The sequence below is a fragment of the Pogoniulus pusillus genome, chromosome 7, assembly GCF_015220805.1.
Source record: "Pogoniulus pusillus isolate bPogPus1 chromosome 7, bPogPus1.pri, whole genome shotgun sequence".
NCBI lineage: Eukaryota > Metazoa > Chordata > Aves > Piciformes > Lybiidae > Pogoniulus > Pogoniulus pusillus.
Genome location: NC_087270.1, coordinates 24,955,309 through 24,977,370, shown reverse-complemented (window position 1 = coordinate 24,977,370; position 22,062 = coordinate 24,955,309). Strand labels below are relative to the sequence as shown.

Genomic DNA, 22,062 nt, shown 5'->3' with positions numbered 1-22,062 from the left:
AAGAGACCAACCCCACCTGGCTACAACCTCCCTTCAGGTAGTTGTAGACAGCAATGAGGTCTGCCCTGAGCCTCCTCTTCTCCAGGCTGCACACCCCCAGCTCCCTCAGCCTCTCCTCACAGGGCTGTGCTCCAGGCCCCTCACCAGCCTCAGTGCCCTTCTCTGGACACGTTCCAGCACCTCAACATCTTTCTTCAACTGAGGAGCCCAGAACTGGACACAGCACTCAAGGTGCTGAGTACAGAGGCAGAAGGACTTCCCTTGTCCTGCTGGCCACGCAGTTCCTGATCTAGGCCGTTGTCTCTCCTGGCCAACTGGGCACACTGCTGGCTCATCTTCAGCTACTATCTACCAGTACCCCCAGGTTCCTTTCTGGCTGGCTGTTCTCCAGCCACTCTGTCCCCAGCCTGTAGCACTGCTTGGGTTGTTGTGGCCAAAGTGCAGAACCCTGCACTTGGCCTTATTAAATCTCATCCCATTGGCCTCTGTCCACTCATCCAGGCTGTCCAGGTCCCTCTGCAGGGCTCTCCTACCCTCCAACAGCTCCACACCTGCTCCTAGCTTGGTGTCAGCTGCAAACTTACTGATGCTGGACTCAATCCCCTGGTCCAGATCATCAGTAAAGATATTGAACAGGACTGTGCCCAGCACTGATCCCTGGGGCACACTACCAGTGGCAGCTGCCAGCTGGATGTGGCTCCATTCACCACCACCCTCTGAACCCAGCCCTCCAGCCAGTTCTTGACCCATATCAGAGTGAGACAGGAGCTGCAGCTAACCCCAGACACAAACCTCATGGCTGAGAGCTCAGCCCTTTATGTCATCTGCCTCTGCTGCAGCCTTTGGATTGCAGGTGCTGTCAGGACAGAGGGAAAGTCTTGTAACCAAACAACATCTGGCATGGGACATAAGCCTTGCTGTGTCCCTGTGCAGCCTGTTCTAGCTGGAGGGGTCCCTCCTGAGTGTGGGGGGAAGGTTGGACAGGATGCCCTTGGAGGGTCCCTGCCAACCCAATGCAGCCTGGGACTCTCTGAACACATTTTTGGTGGGACTTTCACAAGCTCTTATTTTCTGAGCTCCTAGAAGTGTGTTCTGGGGATCTGAGAGCTTCAGAGAAGAGTGAGAGGGCAGTGCCTGTACACCCACACCTGGTCTGACAGCAGCTCCCCTCAAAAGGCACTCTGGCACCCACAAAGTCATCAACTTCTCAAGACCAGCCAGCAGGATGGAAGGGTGGACGAGTGGCAGACGGGGTGGAGATGAATCTCTGCCAGGCTGTGCTCCTTTTGTTCACCACGGAGAGATCTTTGGATAAGGGGCAGAGCAGTGGCAGTGGTGTGGGGACGTGGATCCATGTGTACCATCTGTGCCTATTGGAGCTTTGCTATGCCAGTGCTGCCTGGCTTCTTTGTATGGAGGTGGCAAAGCCAGAGTGTTTATGGCCACCCGTGTTCAAAGAGAAGGAACTAAATTATTGGTGCTGGCAGAAGCATGCCAGTGCCTCCCTGAAAGAAAGACAGTGACTTAAGCCAGCTGTCCATCCTGCCAGCTGGGCACCCAGCACTTGTCCTGTCAGCCTTGTGGCAGTTCCACAGGTCCAGGCTGCATCCACAAAGCAGCAGAGATGCAGTGCTGAGGAGCATGGCTCAGAACCAGACTTGGGGGAGTTAGAGAATGGTTGGACTCACAGGGAAGAATTTGTTTCTCCTGTTCGTGTGGTACCTCCTGGGTTCTAGTTTGTGTCCATTGCCTCTTGTCCTGTCCCTGGGCACCACTGGCTACATCCTGCTGACCCTCACCCTTCAGCTGTTGCTCAGCATTGCTCAGCATTGCTGAGATGCCCCTCAGGCTGAACAGCCCCAGGGCTGGCTTTCTGGTTTCAATGCCAGTGCTGACCAATGAGAGGTGACTGAAAATGTCTTTGACGATCCCTTTTGAAGTGAGTGCTGGTGGCATGAAGGGCTTGGGGCTCTTGGTTCCTGAGCAGCTCCCCAAGAGCCAGCAGTGCCCTCATGCAGCCCAGCAGACAGCTGTGTGCTGGCTACAGACAGAGGAGTGTGGGCAGCAGGGCAAGAGAGGGGATTCTGCCCCTAGGCTCTGCTCTGCTGAGACCTCACCTTCAATCCTGCCTCCAGTTCTGCTGTCCCCAGCAGAAGGACACAGAGTTGCTGGAGTGAGGCCAGAGGAGGCCACAAAGATGAGCCAAGGGCTGGAGCAGCTCTGCTCTGAGGACAGGCTGAGGGAGCTGGGGGTGTGCAGCATGAGGAAGAGAAGTCTCTGGGGGGACCTTAGAGCTGCCTGCCAGTGCCTGAAGTGATCCTGCAGGAAGGCTGCAGAGGGACTTGTGCTGAGGATGTCAAGAGACAGGCCAAGGGGGAATGGTTTGAAGCTGAGACAGAACAGGGTTAGACTGGAGCTGAGAGAGAAATTCTTCAGTACAGTGGAGGGTGGCAAGACTCTGGAACAGGTTGCCCAGGGAGGTTGTGGATGTTCCTTTTCTGGGGATATTCAGGACCAGGTTGGATGAGACCTTGAGCAGCCAGTTCTAGTTGAGAGGTGCCCATGGCAGGGGGGTTGGAGTAGATGAGCTCTGAGGTCCCTTCCAACCTGAGCCATTGTTGGGCTCTATGAAACACATCTCTCAGCACTGTGTTCCAGCCTGGCCTGATGTGCAGGGGCACAATGGATTTTGTTTTTTCCAAAACACCCATGTCTTAGCAATGAAAAAGATTCCTTGGAAACCTGCCAGCTGCAGACCTTTTTTATCTTGCAAAATTGAAATCTGCCTGCTGAAATTTCCATGACACCTATCACCCACAGCCCAACATTGTTCTTTCCCAACAGAGCCCTTGCTCGGAGTCAAGAGTGCTATCAATATTTAAAGGAATTAATTACTGAGTGAGGCAGACAAGTGCAGATAATAGATGGAATACAGACAGCTGACAAAGTGCAGGCAGCAGTTCTCAGTGGGGCTGTTTCATGGCCTCAATGAAATTATTTGCAGTGCCAAGGCAACTGTAAAAGTCAGTTTTGCTTGGTGTCAGGCAGCACTCAGAACAGCAGGGCTGAGGACAGCAGCTTGCTTGCTGAAAGCAGCTACCATCCTCATTTACAGACTGCTGCACAAGCCCCAAGCTCCCTGCCCAGCCACCTTCCAGCTTACAATTCTCTTGACTGAGTTGAGGCTGTTCAGTTTGGAGAGGAGAAGGCTCCCAGCAGACTGGATGAGGCACTTAGTGCCATGGTCTAATTGATTGGGCTGGGTGCTAGGTTGGACTGGATGACCTTGGAGGTCTCTTCCAACCTGCTTGATTCTATGATTCTATGATCCCCTCAGATCATGGATAGAGACATGCTTGCAGCTTTAGGGGTCTGTTCATTGTCTAGAACTCCTCTGGTGAGAAGGATGTTAGGGTGCTGTTAGTTCCCCCCCTTGCAGCAGTTTAGGTGCCTGGAGCCATGGGGGTTGCTCCTGTTGTGAGCAAGGCTGCTTTCTTGCAGCCAAGGCTGTCCCCTTGCTCTGCTGAGACCTCTGGAGCAGCTCTGCTGTGAGGACAGGCTGAGGGAGCTGCAGATGTGCAGCCTGGAGAAGACTCCAGGGGGACCTTAGGCCTGCCTGCTCTAGAATCATAGAATCATAGAATAGTTTAGGTTGAAAGGGACCTCAAAGCTCATCCAATTCCAATCCCTCACCATAGGCAGGGACACCTCCCACTAGAACAGGTTGCTCAGAGCCTCATCTACCTGAAGGGATCCTGCAGGAAGGTTGCAGAGGGACTTTTGCTGAGAGTGTCTGGGCATAGGCCAAGGGGGAATGGTTTGAAGCTGAGGCAGAGCAGGGTTAGACTGGAGCTGTTCTTCAGTAGGAGGGTGGTGAGACTCTCAAATAGACTTCCCAGGATTGTGGCTGCCTCCTCCCTGGAGGTGTTCAAGGCTAGGTTGGATGAGGCCTTGGGCAATCAAGTCTAGTTGAGAGGTGTCCCTGCCTATGGTAGGGGCTTGGAGTAGATGAGCTCTGAGGTCCTTTCCAACCTGTGCTGTTCTGTGGTTCTGAATGAAGGAGATGAGTTTGTTGATGGAACAGGCTACAGGACTTCCATTCCATGGGATCTAATTGGTGTCCAGGAGTGAATCTGATCCCAGCAGCACAACTGGTTAGAGGAGAGCAATCCTGATACTTGCTGAGCAGCCTTCTCTCACTGTAGAAGGAACTCAGATACAGAAACTTCTCATCCTTTGAAGGTGTTAGCTCCTAGCATGAGCCAAGTGTGTGTCATGAGCCAAGTATGTGTTATTTTTTTTTCCCAGAGCACTTGGATTTGAGAGAATCCAACAGGATAAGTAGTGGTTGTTGGTGGAGTGACAGCCTGTCACAACATTGTGAGGTGTCTGCGTTGTTGCAGAGTTCTGATACAGCTGAGAAGGGAGCTTGGGGGGTGCCACTCACAACTGAGAGAGTGAAATACACCACTGCCTGCTCTCATCCTGACTTCCTGCATTCCTAGCTTTCTGCTGGTCTTGTGCCAGCTGATGCCTGGCTGGAAAAGTCCATGTGAGGTGGCACTGGTTGGCAAATGCAGAACGACTTCATTATGCACAGGCACCTTGGTGCTGGGATCCTCTGCTCTTCCAGCACCTGCAGAAAACTGCAGAATCCTGCTATTAAATCCACCCCTTGGTGACAGAAGATGGAATTGGATATCACAGAATCACAGACGGGGCTTGGAAGGACCTCTGGAAGGTGCAACCCCTGCCTGAGCAGGCTCACCCAGAGTGAATCACACAGGGACATGTCCAGCTGGGTCTGGAAAGTCTCCAAAGATGGAGACTCTGTAGCCTCTCTGGGCAGCCTGTCCCACTGCTCTTCCACCCTCACAGGGAAGAATTTATTCCTTCTGTTCCTGTGGCACCTTCTGGGTTCCAGTCTGTGTCCATAGCCTCTTGCCCTGCCCCTGGGCACTGCTGCTCAAAGTCTGGCTGCATCCTGCTGACCCCTCAGCCTTCAGCTATTGCTCAGCATTGCTGAGATGCCCCTCAGGCTGCTCTTCCCCAGGCTGAACAGCCCCAGGGCTCAGCCTCTCCTCACAGGGTGCTGTTCAGTGCCCTCAGCAGCTCAGGGGCTCTCTGCTGGACTCTAGTTCCCTGTCTTTCTGGAGCTGGGGAGCCCAGAACTGGGCACAGTGCTCCAGATGAGGCCTGCGCAGGGCAGAGTGGAGAGGGATGAGAACCTCCCTTGACCTGCTGGCCACACTCTTCTTAATATACCTCAGGTTGTCTTTGGCCTTCTTGCCCATGAAGACACATTGCTGGCTCATGGTCAGCCTGCTGACCACTGGCACTCCCAGCTCCTTTCCTCCACAGCTGCTCTCTGCCAGGTCAACCCTCAACCATGAGGTTGTTCTCCAGGTGCAGGACTTGCCCTTGTTGAATTTCATCAGGTATCTTCTCCTCACCCAACTCTGCAGCCTGTCCAGGTCTGGCTGAATGGCAGCACAGCCTGAAGGGGTGTCAGCCACCACTCTCAGTTGCTGAGAGTCCACTCTGTCCCTTCATACATGGACACACATGAGGATGTTGCACAGGAAAGCAGAGAATGCTTAAAAGTCATTTAGGTTTTACCTAAAGCTTTTTCTCATGAGCAGCTGGGGGGTGGAGGCCAAGCTGAACCCTCACACAGACAGGGAAGATTGTGGGGACCTTGGAACCAGTGAAATTCTTCATAGCCTTTTGAATCTTCACAGTGTTCTCTGCAATGAGGGTGGTGAGACACTGGCACAGGCTGCCCAGGGCTGTGCTTGAGGCCCTGTCCCTGCAGACATTCAAGCTCAGCCTTGCTTTGTCCCTGTGCAGCCTGCTCTAGCTGGAAGTGTCCCTGCTGAGTTACAGGGGGGTGGACAAGATGCCCTTGGAGGATCCCATCCAGCCCAGTGCAGTCTGTGAATCTGTTGAGTTGGTGTTCCCACGGTCCAGGCTGGTGATCACCTGTGGGTCTCATGGGCAGCATGGGAATGGCATGCAGGATGGGGAGGCTGGGGGAGCTGTTGCAGTGTTGATTTGCCCTTCGTGGATGGTTGTTGCTTTTTGGAGACTGAACTGAACACAAGGCTGACCAAGGTGTCTGTCTTTTGCCTCCTGGACTTAAAGGCTGTCTGCTGAAACAGGCTTCAGGTGGAGCTGAGGTTGGTTCCTGAGTTTTTCGGAGTGCTGTGTCCTTGTGTCCCATTTGCTGTGTTTAAAGGCAGCCTGGCATTGTTACTACACAATGTCAGAGTGGGTACCCAGAAGGGTAATAGAGATAACTGCCACTTTGGTGGATAGATCCATTGTCCTCCACCAGAACTGGCAACTGAAGGGCCACCTGCCGTGCAGTGAGAGCAAACAAAGAGAGCAGCTGACACGGACACGACTCGGAGGTGCTCCTCTAAGGCTTAATGAGAGGGAAAGCAAAGCGAGTCCCAGCCTGGTTCTGAAGGGAGCTGGGGGCAGCACTCAGCCTTGGCTCTGTGGAGACCCCACCTTAGCTCATCACTTGTACTTACCAGTCCATTAAGGACTAACAGTGGGGACTGGGCACTAGGTGTCTCATCCAGGCTTTTCTTGAACACTTGGCACTTGGTGCCATGGTCTAGCCTTGGGCACTGTGGTAAAGGGTTGGACTTGATGATCTGTGAGGTCTCTTCCAACCTTGGTGATACTGTGATACTGTGATACTGTGACTGTTTAAGTAAACGATGCCAATCCTGGTCTCTGCGGGTTTGCTCTGGCTCCCCAGAGCACCATCACTGCTCCTCGGAGCTGTGCCCATGGAGGTGAATGCTGGCAGCAGTGACTGCCCCAGCCTAGCTCCGGCAGCGCTTCGTGCCCTTCAGTCACCAGGTGACACAAATACAGGAGCATCTCCCAGGCTTTCTCTGCTCCCGGGGTGGGGTAAGGGCAGCAATGATTTGAGTGGAAGGGACAGAAAGGCTGACCCAGCACCTCAAAGGGCTTTGAGCGGGGACAGATAGAATCTTAGGACGCCTTTGGTTGGAAAAGACCTTTAAGATGTGGCAAGGCAGCGGTGAGCCGCTGTGGCAGCTGTTCCAGAGGGATGGATTACTGCACGTCCACCCTGCGGGGAGAGGCTGAGCAGCCTCTGACGAGGGGAGAAGCCCTGAGGATGAGTCCGCATCCTCCGCGCTGCAGGAGGAGGCAGGGAAAGCCTGCTCTGCTCCTTCCCCGGGGGATGGCGAGGGGTGTGTGTGTGTGTGTGTGTGTGTTAAAGGGACGTTAGGAGCAGTATCAGGCCGGAGGCAGAACTGCAGTGGATTGACGGAATTGTTGGGGATGGAAAAGCCTTTCCAGATCATCGAGGCCAACCACTAAGCCAGCGCTGCTACCTCGCTGCTCAGCACCTCTCTGTTTCGGTGGCTTCCCAGGAAGGCAAACGAGCTCAGCTCCCCCGGCGGCGAGAAACTTCCCTCTCGCTGGCGAGCCGCGGCGGGCCCGGGGATGGAGAGGAGGGGGCGAGGGCAGTGGGCTGAGGGGATCCCGCGGCGGCAGGCGGCGGCCCTGGAGGGGCTCGGACGCGGGCGGGGGGCGGCAGCGGCGGCACCGCCCCCGGGGGCTAGCAATGACGCAGGCTCCCGGCGGGGCCCCCCGCCCGGCTCCTCCGCCCCCGCTCCCACTCTTTAAATAGCTGCGAAGCCAGAGCCGAGCGGACTGGAGCGGAGCATGGGGCCGCTGGCGCTGCTCGGCCTCCTGGCGGCCGCCGCCCTGGCAGGTGAGCGGGGCGCGGCCCGGTGGGAGAGCCAGAGGAGGCGAGAGCCGAGCGGATGGGCTGGGGGCTTGCCGCCGCAAAGCTCCGGGGCCGGGCTTTGGGCAGCCCCCGCAGCCCGGGGGTGACGGCTCCGGGGCCGGGCTCTGGGCAGCCCCCGCGGCCCGGGGGCGACGTCACTGGGGGTGCGGCGTGGTGCCGGCCGCCCAGCCTCGCCCCGGGCTGGCCCCGGTGTGAGGGGAGCTGAGGAAGGGCTGAGCGGGCGGGCGGTGCGCTCACGCTGCCCGCCGCTCTTGGGTAGTTGTCTTCCCTCGGCAGCTCCTTCCGCAAAGACTTCTCGGCGTGGCTTCGTGCCAGCGGCGCGGCTAGGTTGTTGCCAGCTGGCTGTTGGTACTGGGAAGGTGCTTGTGAAGTGGCAGGTCCACAGCCTGGACCGGCGGAAAGAATTGGTTTTGCGTGCTGGACAGATGAAGGGCAGAAGGGGGAGGGAGTCATTTGGGTTTCTTAGCTTTTCCTGCCTGTGGTATCGTTCCTTGAAGGAATCCGTGTCAGACTGGCTCGAGTAGTTGGGCTCTGGGTGTGTTGGAGGTCTCCACGTGGAAAGGCTTCTGAGATTTGCACAGAAACTCTGTGATGAGGCTGGTCCCCTTCACCTGCCTTTATTTTGATCAGAGAGAAGGGTGGGAGATGGAGGATGAGACCCCACAATAGGGAAGCCCACCAGGTTCAGCCCATGGATCCCGTGGAGGTGCCTCGCCAAGCGTTTTCCTCCTGTTTGCGCTATCAAACCGGGCAAGTACCTCTTGATGTCCTTTTCGGCTGTCCTGCTCTCGGGCATCAGCCAGAGCTAGTGAACCCAGGCTTGTCTGGGGCTGGGGGTGGCTGAAATATGAACTTCAAGAACTTTCTAGTGCTGCTGCTTCTTCTGAAGTTTCTCTTATCCTTCCTAAGAAAGGTTTCTGCTGACGTTCTGATGAGCACTGCACTGACTCATCAGCGTTAGCCAAACAAAGCCGCCCAGGGACTTCAGCAGGAGCCCACCAAAAGCTCTGTCCTCATCCTAGCTGTGCCAGCAGCAGGCATACAAATTTGCTCTGCGTTTCTCATCCTTTTTCTGTTTTTCTTTGGCTATTTTTCATCAGCATCTTAGTGCTTCTGCCAGACTCTGCTTGTCAGATCCTACCTGCCTGGGCAGATCTGTTTCAGGAGAGAACAGCAGACCCGGGGCTTTGCCTTGCTTGGTGGGGGTGTGATCTTGCTGCATGGGCAGGGGGAGGATTGCCAGCTCAGTGTGTGCTCTGCCTTGGTTTCTGCTGTCACAGCCTGCAGTTGGACCGTCTGCTGTGTGCCTGGTGGGTGGGTGCCCTGCCAGCTGACTCTGGTGGTGGTGATGGCTTCACCTCCGGAGTGCATGTGGAGAGGAAGGCAGAGGTGTTGGCCAGCCATCTTCATCCAGCTGGCAGGTGGCCCTGAGTGAGCTATTGCCAGCTGGCATGGGCTGGCACTGCCAGCACCAGCATAAAGTGGGACATGCTGGCTCCCCGTGGGCTTCCTATCTCAGCTTAGACACAGCAGCTGCCTCCATACACCACTTGAGGCTGTAGGATGGCTCAGATGCTCGTTTCCTTCTTCCAGGCAGGTTTGCGTGGCACATGCCAAACAGCATTTGCTTTTTCTGCCATCTTTATGACAGTCTAACGCTCCCCAGGTTCATCATCAACCAGGTCTCTCTCTAAATCTCCTTGGAGGGATGGCAGGGCAGAGGCAGGGAGTGCAGCTTGGCTTTAGGTTCCTGCCCACTGACAGAGAGCTTGAGAGGTGGCTCAGGAGCTGGTGTTTCTGACAGCAGAAGGCATTTGGAATGTGGTTGTGTGCTGGGTCATATCCAGTGGGTGCAGCTCGCAGGGGATGTGCTGTGGCAGCACTACTAAGATTGAATCAGAAGTTTGTCCTGGTGCCTGTCCTGATGTCTCCTGGAAGCAGAGTAACCTCTCGAAGAAGAGGCAAGGAAGTGGCTCACAGAGTGGTGACTGAGCAGCTGGTGCTGAAAGCAGCATCTCCAGTCCTTCTGGAACTGGCAGAATGTCCTTTTAGCTGGCAACACTCCTCGGGAGGGGGGCAGGGGGATGGGGCTACTTTGCTGCCAGTCGCCTGCCTCTACGTCTCTTTGCCCTCTGCGCTCAGGTAGAGGACACAGGTAGGCAGTGGTGTCAGCACCACGCAGGGTGGCAGCTCTGTGCCTTCTAGGTTAGTAAAGAAAGCAATCTGAAGTCTGTCTCAGGCAGCCCTGAAGACAGAAGATAGGGGAGAAGGTTGGTTCTGTACAGCACTGTGTCCTACTCACCACCTGGCACTCTGGGGAGATGATGGGGTGGGGATGTGCTGCTCTTTTCGGGCCATCCCTTCTGTGCCGACCTCCTGTGGTGTCCTTTTACTGAGTGCAGAGAGGAGAGGAGGGCTGGAGAAGCACAGCCCCGCAGGTGTGCCTGGAGGAGCAGCAGCAGCAGGGAGCTGCTGTTGTGCTGTGCTCAGTTGTTAGACACGGGGAAAGCAGGCAGGGGGATGTCTGCTTTCTCTGCAGGCATGCAAAGCAAGAAGGCCTTTGCTGCTTTCAACGGGGTAAGGCTGCGTCAGAGAGTGCTGGAAGCTGAAAGAGACCTCTGCAGATCATTCAGTCCAACCCCCTGCCGGAGGAGGGTCACCCAGGAACACGTCCAGGTCGGGTTGGAAAGGCTCCAGAGAAGGAGACTCCACAACCTCTCTGGGGAGCCTGCTCCAGGCCTCCAGCACCCTCACACCAAAGAACTTTCTCCTTATCTTGAGGTGGAACCTCCTGGGTTCCAGCTTGGACCTGCTGTGCATCGTCCTGTCACTGGACTCCACCAGACAGAGCCTGGCACCTTCATCCTGCCCCCCACCCCTCAGATATTAATAAACATTAATCAGATCCCTTCTCAGCCCAACCAGCCTCTAACTCTAACAAGTTTTTTCTTATGTCAAGGTGGGACTTCTGAGGTTCCAGTTTGTGCCCACTGCCCCTTGTCCTATCTCTGGGCACCACTGAAAAAACTCTGCCCCCCTCCTCTTGACCTCCACCCTTTGGATATTGATCAGCATTAAGCAAATCCCTTCTCGGGTTGCTCTTCTCCAGGCTAACCAGCCCCAGGGGTCTCAGCCTTTCCTCCCCAGTGAGCTGGGGTGGGCTTAGGTTTATGAAGATCACACTGACCTGGGTAAGAGCTCCAGGGCTGTGTGCCTATGTACTGTGGCTTCTGAAGCCAGGTTCCATGAGACTTGCTTCCAGGGGCCTGTGTGGCTGGCAAACCTTCACTTCTGCAGCTCTCCAGGTGGCTGGGGAGTGACAGGGGTTGTTAGTAAGGCAGAACAGCCAAGTTCCTCAGCCAGCTGCAGCCATGGCAATGGGGATGGCCAAATCAAGCCACCTGAAGGTGTTTTCTGCAGCAGCTTCTTCCCTGCAGCAAGTCTCCTGGACCAGGAGTGGGAGAACTGGTGCAAGGAGGTATTACTTGCCCCACCTGTCCTCAGGACTGGAAGAGGGAGATGGGTTGTGCTGCTTCCTTCTTGAGTAGTATTTTCCACCAGGACTGGATTTTTATCCTCTTTCCTTGCTTATTTCTTGGAGTCCTAACAGACCACTTAGTGAATGGAAGCCTTCTCATCCCTTCTATCTCTGCCCTTCCCTCCAGGAGCCACTTCTTATCCAAGTGAGACAGGATTTTTTCAGGAGGACTGGGACAGTAGTTGCTTTAAAGCCTTGAAGAACCATCACCCGTTGGGGTTTGGGGCACCCTGAGGCCCCCTGCAGAAGCTAAAAGGTTCTTGGGGTGCAAAGAAACCTCACTTGTCTCTTGGGGATTCTACACCAAGCTGGTACAACTCCATGAAAAAGCTGGCTTGCAGCAAAGCTCAGGCTCTGGGATTCAGGCATTACTGGCATTCTGTGGTGTGTATCCTTGTGCTGTTGGAAATGTCAACCTTGCTTTTCCTTCTTAGGTAAGGAAAAAAGGTAATGCAGACTCCATCTGCTCTGCTGAACTGCCAACCCCAACCTTGAGCCTTCCCATCAAGCTGATCTGGCTGAGGGCTCCTGGCAGTGGTGCTTGTGGCTAGGATTAACAAGCCTGGTTTTCTTTTTTGGTCTAGGTGTCAGCACAGCACCAGTGGCCAAAGAGCAGCTTGAAGAACTGGTGAGTAGCTTTATGTCAGAGCCACTCTCAGAAGGCATCTGTCACATATGATCCATGTTTGGCCTTTAAACTCTAGGGAAAAGCTTTCTTTTCCTAAGGGTAAACTCCTCAGGGATAGTCTGAGAACACTGCTGAGACACTGGCACAGGTTGCCCAGAGGTTGTGGTTGCTCCCTACATGGAGGGAGGCTGGATGAAGCCTCGAGCAACCTATTCTAGTGGCAGGTGTCCCTGCCTATGGCAGGACATTGGGACTGGATGATCTTTGAAGGTCCCTTCCAGCCTAAGCCATTCTATGAATCTCTGAGTGGTTGCAGATGTGGAGCTCGGTCCCTGCACATGCTTGAGTGGGAGCTGGCTTGGTGTGGCAGCCTGCTGCCTTTGACAGGGTGTTGTGCAGCTGCCCCCCAAATCATCTGAGCTGTCATTTGGTAGTGAGTGCTCTTGGACTGGAAAAGCTGAGGTGGCAACTTCAAAATGTGAAGCATCTGCAGTTGCCACCTAGGGGATGGACTTCCTGATGCAGCCAATTCCTGCTTTGGAAGGAGATTCTCAACTTTCTCAACTTGTGGGATTAAATAAATGCTGGCAGCTGCCCTTGGACCCTGTAACATGACTTCTGCTCTGCTGAGACCTCACCTGCAGGGCTGTGTCCAGCTATGGGATCCTCAACACAAGAGAGACTTGGAGGTGCTGAAGAGGATCCAGAGGAGGCCACAGAGATGCTCAGAGGGCTGGAGAACCTCTGCTGTGGGGACAGGCTGGGAGAGTTGGGGCTGTTCAGCCTGGAGAAGGCTCTGGATGGACCTCAGATCTGCATTTCAGCATCTGCAGGGGACCTCCAGGCAGGCTGGGGCTGGGGGGGGGGGGGCTGTTCAGAAGGGCTCAGAGTGATAGGATGAGGGCAGTGGTTTGAAAGTGGAGCAGGACAGAATTCAGTTGGACCTGAGGAGGAAGTTGTGCAGAAGGAGAGTGCTGAGACACTGGCACAGGCTGCCCAGGGCTGTGCTTGAGGCCCTGTCCCTGCAGACCTTCAAGCTCAGCCTTGCTGTGTCCCTGTGCAGCCTGCTCTAGCTGGAGGTGTCCCTGCTGAGCGCAGGGGTTGGACAAGATGCCCTTGGAGGGTCCCTTCCAACTCGATGCAGTCTGTGCATGTGAGAATCAGATCCTCTCTTGCTGGTCGCCAGCATGATCAGGAAGCAGCTGCTGACCACAGTTCAATAACTCCATCAATGGCTTCTTGTCTCTTCTGACCTAGCCAAACAGATGTCATCCTGAGACTCTTGTGCCCCACACAACCCAAGCACTCTGTCACCACCACCGACTCCAGCACTTGGGAAATCCTTCCCTGTGACATTGTCCAGAAGCACTGCTTTTGGTAGAGCTGAGGCTTAGAGGGGTTTGGTTTATTGGCAATCCGAGAAACGCTTCTGGTCACAGCTTTGCAGCATCCCTACGTGGGCAGATCTGCAGGGTGCTGCCCATCGTCTGAGCACGTTGGGCTCCTTTGGTCAGTTTGTTTTGGCAGAGTGCTGCCACCTTGTGGTGTTTGCCTTTGTGTGGGACTGGGTGTCGGAGATTTCCTGTTGTAGAGGAGTCTCTTACCTTGCAAACAGGAGGAGAGATCAGAAGAGCTCAGAACTGTCCTGCTCTCACTGGTGTGGGAGTGTGGAGCAAAGCAGCTGTTGCCCAAGTGCACAGGAAGCTGTGGCAGAGCTGGGGTTTGCTGCAGGCTCCTAACTGGTACCCTAACCCCTCACTAACTGGGGCAGGAGTAGCTTTTCATTGTCATAGAATCACAGAATCCCAAAATAGCTCCAGCTGGAAGGGACCCCAGAGCTCATCTATTCCAACCCACGGCCATGCCCAGGGACACCTCTTGCCTAGACCCGGCTGCCCAAGGCCTCATCCAGCCTGGCCTTGAACACCACGAGTCAGGAGGCAGCTACAGCCTCCCTGGGCAGCCTGTGCCAGAGTCTCAGCACCCTTCTACTGCAGAACTTCTCCCTCAGCTCCAATCTAACCCTGCTCTGCCTCAGCTTCAAACCATTCCCCCTTTGGCCTGTCTCTGGACACCCTCAGCAGAAGTCCCTCTGCAGGCTTCCTTCAGGATCCCTTCAGCTATTGGCAGGCAGCTCTAAGATCCCCACAGAGTCTTCTCCTCTCCAGGCTGAACAAGCCCAGCTTCCCAGCCTGTCCTCACAGCTCACAGGGCATTCTGTCTCCTGTTGTGTCTCCTTAGGTAACAGAGTGCATAGTGGAGGTCCTGTCCAATGCTCTTTCGAAGCCAAATGCGCCACCAATTAATCCTGACTGCAAAGAGATCCTGAAGAAGGGTAAGTACAGCCTGAGCTGGGCTTCTGGAAGGCATTTGGTGGATGGAGTCTGTCTTCTGCTGGAGCTGCTGAAGTGTTTTTTTTCAGCCCATGTGTCTCCAAATGTCAACATTTGGATTTCCCTCTGTGTTGTCTGTCATGCTCCAAGAGCAAAGGGCCTGCTTTGGTGAGTGCCAGGGGCTCTTGGCCAGCCTGCCAACCACATCCTGAAGTGCCACATCTACAGCTTCTCCAACACCTCCACAGATGGGGCTCCCTGGGCAGCCTATTGCAATGCCTGACCACTCTTGCAGCAAAGAAACTTTTCTTGGTCTCCAGCTTAACTCTCCCCTGGCACAACTGGAGCCCATTTCCTTTCCTCCTGTTGCCGGCTGGGAGAAGAGACCAACCCCAGCCTCCCTCCAACCTCCTTTCAGACAGCTGTAGAGAGCAGTGAGGTCTGGCTTCAGATAACCACCACTGAAACCAGCAGGGCTGCCATGCATGGTGGCAGCTGAACCCACCCCAGCTCAGGACAGGGCAGTGTTTTGCCCAGCCCAGAAGCGCTGAAGTTTGTGGCACTGACACTGGAGGCCTGGAAGTGTGCTGCAGGCTGCTTGTGGGAGCTCATTTCTGATCAGCTCATGCCTGCAGCACAGAGCTGTGCTGCTGAGGCACAGGGCTCCTTGCATGCTTGATGGCTGCCCATGATGAGGAGTGGTTCCATCTGTCACTGTGCCAGGCTGCAGGGTGTACATCCTTCTTTGCTTCCCAGCTACCTTCATTTTATTACAGGACAGTAAGAAGGCCCTGAAACTTACCTGCCAGCAAGAGGCAATCACAAACCACATCTGTCTCCTTCACAGAAGGAATGATGCAGGCACCAGAAGAGAGGGGGTTGGGGATACATGTCCTTGTCTAACTCAGCCTCACATGTCTAGGAGATGCTGACTGCCACCAGGCATCAGAATTTGCTTAGAATATTGTTGGTTTCAGGAAAAAAAAAAAACAACCCTACCACATTTGCCATGTTTTGGAAAATGAGAAGTGAATTAGTGGCAAGAGAGGGAAGGAGGTGGTGCTTGCCATGAGAGCTCCTGCAGGACTGAGGCACCCTCAGCAAGTCTGAGATGACATCCACCAGTGTGGTGCAGTTGACAGGCTGGAGGGAAGGGATTGATGCAGGGGGAACTGGACAGGCTGCAGAGCTGGGCCCAAGCCAGCCTCATGGCCAAGTACATGGTCCTGCAGCTGGGTCAGGGCAATGCCAAGCACAAATGCAGGCTGGGTGAGCAGTGGCTGTAGAGCAGCCTGTAGAAGAAGGCTTTGAGGGTGTCAACTGGTGCCAAACTGCCCAGAAGCCAACACTGGTTGCTGGCAGCCCAGAGCCAGCTGTGTGATGGCTGCAGCCAGAGCAGGGAGAGCAGCAGCACAGGGGGGAGATTCTGCCCCTCTGTTCTGCTCTGACCTCACCTGTAGCACTGCCTCCAGTGCTGGGGACCCAGGAAGAAAGGGACCTGAAGCTGCTGGAGAGGGTCCAGAGAAGGCCACAAAGATGCTCAGAGGGCTGGAGAACCTCTGCCATGAGGACAGGCTGAGAGAGTTGGGGTCTGTTCAGCCTGGAGAAGGCTCCAGGGAGGCCTTCCAGTACCTGAAGGTGCTCCAGGAGAGCTGGGGAGGGGCTCTGGACGAAGGCTGGGAATGACAGGATGAAGGACAATGGCTTTGAGCTGGGAGAGGGAAGACTGAGACTGGAGAAGAGGAAGAAGTTCTTGACAGTGAGGGTGGGGAGACACTGGTACAGGTTGCCCAGGGAGGCTGTGGCTGCCCCCTTCCTGGAGGTGTTCAAGGCCAGGCAGCCTGGGCTGGTGGATGGTGTCCCTGCCCATGGCAGTGGGTGGGAACTGAGTGATGTTGAAGTCCCTTCCAACCCATCCTGTTCTGTGAATCTGTGAACAGAGACAAACTGTTAGCATGGTGGTCAGGGTGGCTTTCTTTGAGCATCTTGGGCATGGTGGCAGGAGCATGACTGGACTGAACAGAACTCTGGCCAAGGAACTGATCCATGTTTGCCTTCTTCAGGCAGTGTAAAACCCAAAGCCTCAGGTAGCAGAAAGCAATGTTGGTCTCTTTTTGTGACTAAGCAAATGTGGTGGACAAGGCCTGACAGGCAAAGAGCTCACCACAGTTCCAGACCCAGCTGGTGCTTGTTTTTAATGTGATCACAAATGAGGGAAAAAGGCCAAAGAGGAAAAAATACCTCTGGAAATGTCAGGAGGACTTAAAAAATGCCTAACTGAATGAAAATGTGTTGATGCTTTATCCAGGCAAAGATAGAAAAGGTTAGGGAATGCCAGATTTTGAAAGCAGAATGAATGAATTAATCCTGTCCAAATCATCTTTGCAGCTATTGAAACTGGCACTTGAGCTGGATTGCTTCACCCTGCTGCTTTTGTTATTGTAGGTGGCAGAAACGACAGAGAGAGAAGTGAAAACAACCAGCCTGAGGTGAGGCATTTGAAGGACACAGCAGAGACTGCAAAACATCTGCCTGGGAGTATGGAGGAAGAGCACAGACAGTCAGAAGAGGAGGGAAAAAAGTCCATGAAAGGAAGCGATCAGAAGAAACTTGCCCAGGAGGAAGACAAAAGCAAGGAAGAGGAGACAGGACACCATGCAGCTGCTGAGGAAGAGGAGCTCCACAGAGAGGAGAAGAAACACTACCAAGAGATTAGAGAGGAGAAGAGCTACCAGAGTGAAGAAGAAAGCCAAGACAGCCAAGGCCGTGCCAAAGAGGTCGAGCTTGCTGTTCTCAATAGGAAGTCCCCCTCCGAAGGCATGAGCACAGAGGAGCTGCCTGCTGGAGGTGAGCAGCGCCCCACCGGCCGCTGGCGCTCGGGGGAGGCAAGGCAGAGCCCTTACAAAAGAGTTCCTGAAGGAGAAGAGGGGGAGGCAGAGGGAGGGAGAAGTGAAAAACCCCACCAGGAGTCGAAGGAAGGTGATTTCTCCCATCAGCAGCAGCGTGCGGAGGCGGAGGAGAGTGAAGAAATGGAGGAGAAGAAGCCACCCTACAATCCCAGGAGGTATGGGAAGCAGAGAGTTGGTGACTCCTCTGAAGAGGAGAGAGGCCCTGGTGGTGAGGAGGAGGAATCAAAGACAGAGGAGAGCCATCTCTGGGACAAGAGAAACCAGCACCAGAAGCAGCAGGAAGCTTCCCAGCAGCAGCGTGAGGAGGAGAGTGGCTCTTACAGGAGGCATGGATCTGAGGAGGTAGAAGAGAAGAGGCGTGCGGGCCAGGGAGCTGAGGAGTACAGAGAAAGGTGGCGGCAGAGTGAGGAGAGCAGCGAAGAAGAGACTCATCGGCAGAGGGAGGACAGCGACGAGAGGTGGCAGGAGGAGAGGAGGCCCCGCGACGGAGCACAGGAGGGCTGGAGGCACGGTTCGGAGGGGAGGACACATCTTGGAGGTGAGAGCCGGCAAGAGCTGGACAGGTACCTCGGCGGTGGCAGCAAGGAGAAGCAGCAGGGAGGCAGCTCCAGGGGGGCCAGCGAAGAGGAAGGCTTGCAGAAAGCCTTTGGTGGGCAGCGCAGAGCGGAGGCCAGGACACACCACAGCACCGGGGAGAGTGCGGAGCAGCTGCGCTACCTGGGAAACGGCCGGGAGCAGGAGGAGGTGGAAAAGCAGCATCAGAGCAATGAGCAAATGGAGGATGAAGAGGAGGACGTGGAGGAGGGAAGGTATGCAGAGAGGGAAGGGTACAGGAGCCGCTTCCCTGCGGAGAGCAAGAAGAGAACGGCGGCAGCCTACAGCCAGCTCTACCCTCTGCTGTGGTGGAAGAGCCGGCACCTGGAGAAGAGGGAGGGCACGGGGGAGCAGCTGCTGGAGGGCAAGGAGGAAGGCAGGCCCGGCCTGGCCGAGCAGAGGCTATTCCCCGAGTACGACTACTACGAGTGGTGGGAGAAGCAGCAGCGCCCCCAGGGTGCTCTGAGGCAGGGCCACCCGCAGCAAAAGAGCCCCAGCATAGGCAGCAGGGTGCCCGCGAAGAGGCAGCACAAGGTGGAGCAGCTGGCGCAGCTGCTGAGCTACAGGAAGAAAGCTGCTGAGTTCCCGGAGCTCTACACTTCTAGAGAGGACGCCAGGAGACGCCAGGCCAGCAGGAGCGACAGGAGCCTGAGCCAGAGGCCTCTGACAGAAGAGGAGGTAGGTGTGCAGGTGATGCTGCCCCTGCAGCTCTGACATCGGCTCCCAAGGGCGCTTGGAAGAGCAGGGACAAGCTGCAGTCCCACCACAGCTCCCCAGCCAGCTACACAGCTGCTGGAGTTCAGTGCAACCACCCCCCAGCAGGGCTGTTCAGACACTGCCAATCTGCAGCCCCAGCAGCACAGCAACAGCAGGAAGCCTTTCTGCCCTTGGCTGTCACCTTGTGTAGCACACACAGCTGAGAAGGAGAGGCACAGATCCACAGAACAGGTTGGATTCGAGGGGACCTCAGATCATCCAGTTCCAACCCCCTGCCAGGGGCAGGGACACCTCCCATCCAGCCTGGCCTTGAACACCTCCAGGGAGGGGACAGCCACAGCCTCCCTGGGCAACCTGTGCCTGTGTCTCCCCACCCTGTCAAGAACTTCTTCCTCATCTCCAGTCTCAGTCTGCCCTCTCCCTGTTCACAGCCATTGTCCTTCATTCTGTCATTCCCAGCCCTTGTCCAAAGTCTGTCCCCAGCTCTCCTGTAGCCCCTTCAGGTACTGGAAGGATGCTCTAAGGACTCTCTGGAGCCTTCTCTAGGCTGAACAGCCCCAACTCTCCTAGCCTGTCCTCTGAACCAAGGGGAGGTACTCCATAAAGGTGCTCAGAGGACCACCTCCTCTTGGTCCTGAGGCTGGACCTTTAGAGTGAAGGTCATCTGTCCACTGACCTCCCAGAGCACAGCCTGGCTGGCAGGTTCTGACTCCTGTAATCCTGATTCCTCCAGGTAGTTCTGTATGTGAATTCCTTGTTCTTGGGCTTCTGCTGTGCTTTGGTGTCCAGGAAAACTCAGTCTCCACTCATCAGCTGGGTGCTCCTGATGCATGTCACTGTGCCTCTCACACAGAGCTGGGCTGGGAGCAGCAGAGGGCTTGTGCTAGTTGTGTACTGGGCTTAAACCATCACCAGGCAGCAGCATAAACAAGAACTGGCTGCATCTGGGAACCTGGAGGTGTCCTTCTTGGTGCTGGCTGTGTGTCCTGAGTCTTAACCACTGTGATCATTGAGTTGTGGCCTACTAAGAGGCAGAAGTGACTGCATGCTGCAGCAGCTGTGAGCTAGCAGGAGGTCACTACTAGACAATGGTGCTTTAGAGCTTAAAAGCTAAGCTGTAGTTAGGGCCAGCTCAGAACGTGTTGATACTCTCCCCAGCTGCTGCTAGGCTGAAAGCAGGACATGGCACAAATCTCCAGAGGCTGCAGTGTGCTCTGCTGCTGCTGCCACCCTTCACATGGCTGCATTATGGCAGCAGCTGAGAGATCAGCCAGTCTACACCCTGCCAGAGCAGGCTCATCTCGAGCAGCTTGCACAGGAACATGTTCATGGGGGTTCCAAAAGCCTGCAGAGGAGGTTGTGAGCTCTCTGGGCAGCCTGCTCCAGGGATCCAGCACCCTCACAGCAAATAATTTTTCCCTCTATATTTAAGTGAAACCTCTTGGCTTCCAGTTTGTGTCCACTGCCCCTTGTGCTGTCCCTGGGCACCACTGAGAAGAGTCTGGCCCCATCCTCCTGACCCTCACCCTTTAGCTACTGATCAGATGCCCCTCAGGCTGCTCCTCTCCAGGTTAACAGCCCCAAGTCTCTCAGCCTCTCCTTGTCACAGAGACGTTCCAGTTCACTCATCTTTGTGTTCCTCTGCTGGACTCTTTCCAGTAGTTCCCTGTCTCTGTTGAACTGGGGAGCCCAGAAGTGGATGCAGTATTCCAGAGAGGCCTCAGCAGGGCAGAAAAGGAGAATCCCCCTGGATCTGCTGGCCACACTCCTCTTCATGGCACATTCTTCAGTGGCAGCCTAGGATGCCACTGGCCCTCTTGGCCATGAGAGCACACTGCTGGCTCACCTCATCTACCTTCTCAGTGATGGTGGGTGGCTGGGTACCTGAGGAAGTGGAGCAGAAGATGGCACCAGAACAGGTTGCTCAGGGAAGTTGTTCCAACCAGGTTGGATGAGGCCTTGAGCAACCTGAGCTAGGGGGAGGTGTCCCTGCCCATGGCAGGGGGTTGGAACTGGATGATCTCTGAGGTCCCTTCCAGCCCAACCCATTCTGTGAATCTGTCTACCTCAGACAGGAGGTGGAACAGGAGATGCCTGCCTCAGAGATGGTCTTTGTGTCTCATTCTCCTGGGGCAGGGTTTCTTTCCATCACTCCTTGGTTGTGCAGAACACTTATGTTTCCACAGGAAAAAGAACTGGAGCACCTGGCTGCCATGGAACTGGAGCTGCAAAAAATAGCCCAGAAGTTTAAGGACAAGAGGAGAGGCTGAAGCTGATCTGCTTTGGTGTTTCAAAGCTAGGCGTAGCTGTGCTCAGTACCTGTCTTTTGTGGTGAGTTCTCTGCCACTGGAGTGCTGTTTGCCCTCAAAGCAGAAGCTGTTTCCTGCCCACTGCTGGCGTAACAAGCGCCGCAGCTGGAGGTGTCTTTTCATTTCCTGCCGTGCTGTGGTGAGCTGAAGAGCATGGGTTGCAGTGCTGCCAGCCTTCCCTGCCAGGCAGGCTTGTTTAACATGCTTTGTGAAAACAGTCGTGTTTGTTTTGTGTTCTTCAGAAATATAAGTTGTCTGAGTTGGAAATAATAAACCCCCCTTGCTCGTGGAACAATCTCCTGCCTTATTTGGCTGCTGGGGTTATCTCCACATCAGCTGGCAGGTGGAGAGCTTGTGTGAAATGTTGACTTGGGCCTCAGCAATGGTTTATTAAGCTTACAAAGAGCCCCCTCTGTGCCTTTCGTTTGTGAGCACTCAAGAGGGAAGAAGGAAAATGCCACTTACTTGGCTCTGCTACCTCAGGAACCTCCCTGTGAATCACTGAGTTCTGGAAACCAGTCAGCAAAGGACCAAAGAGGCTGCAACACCCAACAGGTGCTGGTGGATGTGGAAAGCCTGAGGTGGGTTCAGTGGTGGAGTGGTTTTACCACTTAGCCTTATGTAGTCTGTGAATGAAATCATGCTTTGCTAATGTGATCTTTCTGTCTAATGCAGAGTTTGTGAGCTGTCCTGGGGCAGAGTGGGTCTCCAGGCAGGTCAGTGAGAGGAGGTTAGGGCTGTGAGCTGCCCTGGGGCAGAGTGGGTCTCCAGGCAGGTCAGTGAGAGGAGGTTAGGGCTCTGAGTATGTAAATAGCCTCCAGAAGCAAGAAACTTTAATGTAGCATAGAAAGCTTCCTGAATTGTTCAGGTCTGCAATTTTTAGTCATCACTTTAATTTTTGTTTTAAGCTAGGCTCACAGAATCATTTGGGTTGGGAAAGCTTCTTAAGCTCATCCAGCCCAACCATTCTGTAACTCTGCCAAGGCTGGGGCTAAGCCATGGCCCTCAGCACCACAGCTCTGCCTTTTTCAAACGCCTTCAGGCATTCAAACACCTCCCTGGGCAGCCTCTCCTAGGCTCTCAGTACCCTTTCAGTCAAGAAGGTTCTTCTAATCTCCAACCTAAACCTCCTCCAGGGCAACTTGAGGCCATTTCCTCTCCTCCTGGGGAGCAGAGACCAACCCCCACCTGGCTCCAGCCTCCTCTCAGGGAGCTGCAGAGAGCAATGAGCTCTGC

The 22,062-nt window shown here is 55.0% G+C and overlaps 1 protein-coding gene across 1 annotated transcript; it reads left to right on the top strand.

Annotated features, from left to right (window-relative positions):
• The first annotated feature begins 7,660 nt into the window (after positions 1–7,660).
• CHGB (chromogranin B) lies at positions 7,661–21,121 on the top strand. The gene is made up of 5 exons (XM_064146243.1): positions 7,661–7,762; positions 11,921–11,964; positions 14,206–14,299; positions 16,743–18,478; positions 20,704–21,121. Exons 1-5 carry the CDS (start codon positions 7,714–7,716, stop codon positions 20,785–20,787), a joined length of 2,007 nt encoding a protein of 668 aa, XP_064002313.1. The 5' UTR covers positions 7,661–7,713; the 3' UTR covers positions 20,788–21,121.
• The last annotated feature ends 941 nt before the right edge of the window (positions 21,122–22,062 follow it).